This window comes from Onthophagus taurus, chromosome 7, assembly GCF_036711975.1.
Source record: "Onthophagus taurus isolate NC chromosome 7, IU_Otau_3.0, whole genome shotgun sequence".
Classification (NCBI taxonomy): Eukaryota; Metazoa; Arthropoda; class Insecta; order Coleoptera; family Scarabaeidae; genus Onthophagus; species Onthophagus taurus.
Genome location: NC_091972.1, coordinates 29078031 through 29081811, shown reverse-complemented (window position 1 = coordinate 29081811; position 3781 = coordinate 29078031). Strand labels below are relative to the sequence as shown.

The window sequence follows — 3781 nt, the reverse complement described above, 5'->3', positions numbered from 1 at the left end:
TTAGGATTTGCTCTCTCGAACGCGTACCTTTCAATTTGATGCGCGCCTTCCTATCGTCAAGGTAGGACGCGATCAATTGAACTAACGCCAGGGGCACGCCCGCTTCTAGCATTTTGAACAAAAGTCCTTCATGCCATAATCTGTCGAACGCTTTGGCAACGTCGAAAAACACAGCACAAGTGCTTTGATTTCGATTGAAGCCATCGGTTATGTGTTCGACAAGTCGCAGTACTTGGTGTACGGTCGAATGTTTGGGTCGGAAACCAAACTGTTCGTCCTGAATGAGGTTAAGATCTTGAACGGATCTTTGTAGCCTCGTCTGGACGACCCTCTCACATACCTTGCCGAGACAAGAAAGCAAACTGATGGGCTCTTGAGGGTTGTCGGGGGTTGTTGAGGGGATGGTTACCGTCCCTTCGAACACTGGGAAGACCGCGCCGAATGGTCGGACGCACCCCATTGGTTGGAATTCATCAAGCTGGGATAAACAGGAAGGCCGTTCGACTCAGAGGATATTATATTACAAATATCGTTACTACTAATCTTGTGAAAAAATATTTTAAATAAAAAACCCTGTTAAGTGTTGTTGAGAGTTTGACTCCATCACGTGTTTCCTGTCCCTCCCATCTCCGGTAACAAACATCTTTTCAAAAGAAGCACATCTTTACTCGAAAGGTTCTAGTTTAATTAATACCGGCCGTGAAAGTCTTCGTACTTATATTATCAACCTTTATGAGGAGGATATTATCAAACAAATTAACGATCTCGACAACTTATATACAACTTACAAGGATCGCACTTACATATGTATATTACCTACTATTAACTTAAAAATATTGTAAATTGCGATAATATTCTTTATTCAGATACTAATTTTTGGTTCTGAAAAGAACCGGTCGTTGTTTGGTAGGGAGGGGGACGTTTATATCGCCATTTATTTGGAACTTGTGTACTTAGTAACAGCCTTGGTGCCTTCGCTTACAGCGTGCTTTGCCAATTCTCCAGGTAACAGAAGTCTGACGGCAGTCTGGATTTCTCGACTGGTGATCGTTGATCTTTTGTTGTAATGAGCCAAACGGGATGCTTCAGCGGCTATCCTCTCGAAGATATCGTTCACAAAACTGTTCATTATACTCATAGCTTTGCTCGAAATACCGGTATCGGGATGAACTTGTTTCAATACCTTGTAAATGTAAATAGCGTAGCTTTCCTTTCTCTTGCGTTTCTTCTTCTTATCGGTTTTCGATATATTTTTCTGCGCTTTACCCGCCTTTTTGGCTGCTTTCCCACTAGTTTTCGGTGGCATTGTTGTTGTTCGTTTATTAGTTAGTAAAACTTATCGGTGACAAGATTTTCGACAGCAACTTCGACAGTAATGACGACGTACATATGCAGTGTTATAAAAATGAACGGTGAACGGTGAACTTGACGGGCCTCTTGAGGTTCCTGGAATCTTCCTTAACCCTCTTCATCGGATCTAAAACAGACGGAAAATATATTAGTTAATATTCGCTAAATTAGCGATATCGGAAGTGGATTTGGAAAGGACAGTCGGGTTCCCGGATCGTCAGACGAGAAGCAGCCTTGGCCGTTTATGGCGAAGGTGTTCAACGTCGTAATCCGTTAATCCCGCTAGGAGGGGATTTGGGTGGTCTTCGAGCCGCGTAAACTCGGTACTGGCTTTGTTCCGAATGAATTCCTCGATGGTCACCATCTGGGAATCATTGTGCAGTGTCGCATTACTGACAAACCAAGGAGCATCGAATGCCATCCTTAGGACCTTGTTCTGAACCACTTGGAGTTTTTGCACGTGCGAGTGCGCGGCGTAACCCCAGACTGAAGAAGCGTATGTCATCGCAGGTCTGATAACCGCTTTGTAGAGTCGAATCTTCCGGAGAGGATCCAACTTACTTCGGCGATTTATCAGAGCGTACAGATTGACCAGAGCTACCTTCGCCCGGTTCGCCATGGCCTCGATGTGACTTTTCCAAGTTAGTTTAGAGTCCAGAATGACACCCAAATACCTGGTTTCGGAATGCCAGGGAAGCTCGTTCCCTCGCAGTACCAACGCATCGGGGGGTCTCTGTCTACGCCGAGTAAAGAGTACTGCGGTACTTTTATCAGCGTTGATTTTGACCCGCCACTTTGCGAAGTAGTCTTGCAGCTGATCCGATGCTGTCTGCAGTCTACGAGCGGCGATCTCGGGGGACCAAGATCTGCTGTAGATGCATACATCGTCGGCGTACATCGCTAACTGAGTGCCCTCGCACCGGGGTAGGTCGCTAACAAAGATACAAAAGAGTATCGGTGAAAGCAACGACCCCTGAGGGACGCCAGCAGTTAGGATTCGCTCTGTCGAACGCGTACCGTTCAATTTGATGCGCGCCTTCCTACCGCCAAGATAGGACGCAATCAATTGAACCAACGCCAGGGGCACGCCCGCTTCTAGCATTTTGAACAAAAGTCCTTCATGCCATACTTTGTCGAATGCCTTGGCAACATCGAAAAGCGCCGCACAAGTGCTTTGCTTTCGATTAAAGCCTTCGGTTATGTATTCGACAAGTCGCAGTACCTGGTGTACGGTCGAATGTTTGGGTCGGAAACCAAACTGTTCGTCCTGAATGAGCTTAAGATCTTGAACTGATCTTTGTAGCCTCGTCTGGACGATCCTCTCGCATACCTTGCCGAGACAAGAAAGCAAACTGATGGGCCTGTAGCTTTGCGGGAACGTTAGGTTCGCCCCGGGTTTCGGCAACACGACGACGTCCGCGCATTTCCACTTGGTAGGGAAATGCCGCAGCCGGAACGCCGCATTGATGATTCCCGTCAGCGAAACGACCGCTTTTAAAGGCATGGCCTTTAAAGCAGCGTTTCCTATCCCGTCCGGTCCCGATGCCTTCTTCGACTTACATCTCGCGATTGCCTCTTTCACCTCGGTCGGAGAAGCGTGCTCGATATGCCGACGATCTTCTACGGCCAGCCACCTACTCACTACGCGTTCGACTCGATCGATGAAATCTTCATCTTCGTCATCGTCGCATAGCGGGCTGCACTGGTTTTCGAAGTTATCGGCATGAGCCTTTGCTTTCTCTTCGAGAGTGAAAGCCATTCCGGTTTCACCGTGAATGGGCGGCATGCGCGTCGTGTTCCCCTTCAGCACCTTGACCATCTTCCAACAGGAGTGATCGTCTTCGGTGTTCAGGGCGTCGAGTTTGGCGTCGAAAGACGCGTATCGGAACTCCGCGAGCTCCCTTCTCACATCACCGCGCAGACGGTTATAGCGACGCTTGAGATCGGGATCCCAATTGCGCTGATAAGTCCGCCTGACGCGATCACGCTCCCGCATAAGTTCCCTGATGTGCGCCGGAAGCACCCATCGATGGTCCTTTACGGGAATCGTGTTGGTCGCGTATCGAAGAGAATCCTCGATTGCGACCGTGAGTCGTTCAACAGCCTCATCCAGTTCCTGAGCGTTGTGGATCGGTCGTATTTGTCCCATATTGTGGTGCAAGTGGTCGCTAAAAGCCGGCCACGATACAGTGGAACGTTCAACCGGGACGCGAACGTCCGGGACGTCTCCTAGCTGCAGCAGCACAGGGAGATGATCGGAACTAAGTTCGTTGAGCGTGGTAACTCTATGAACTAGTCGGACATCTTTAATTACAACCACGTCCAAAACGTCAGATCGTTGCCCTTCGTTCGACGGGTAATACGTGTGGTCGGCGGGGGCATCGGTGACAATGCCCGTCTCGTCGGTAAAACTCCGCAGTATTTTACCGTT

The 3781-nt window shown here is 48.5% G+C and overlaps 1 protein-coding gene across 1 annotated transcript; it reads right to left on the bottom strand.

Moving 5' to 3' along the window:
* Positions 1-889: 889 nt before the first annotated feature.
* Positions 890-2418, bottom strand: LOC139430686 (histone H2B). The gene has a single exon (XM_071197908.1). It carries the CDS (start codon positions 1304-1306, stop codon positions 935-937), a length of 372 nt encoding a protein of 123 aa, XP_071054009.1. The 5' UTR covers positions 1307-2418; the 3' UTR covers positions 890-934.
* Positions 2419-3781: the final 1363 nt, after the last annotated feature.

Coding starts and splice junctions, on each gene's coding strand:
- LOC139430686 (XM_071197908.1), bottom strand. CDS start 1,306: ATGCCACCGAAAACTAGTGGGAAAGCAGCCAAAAAGGCGGGTAAAGCG.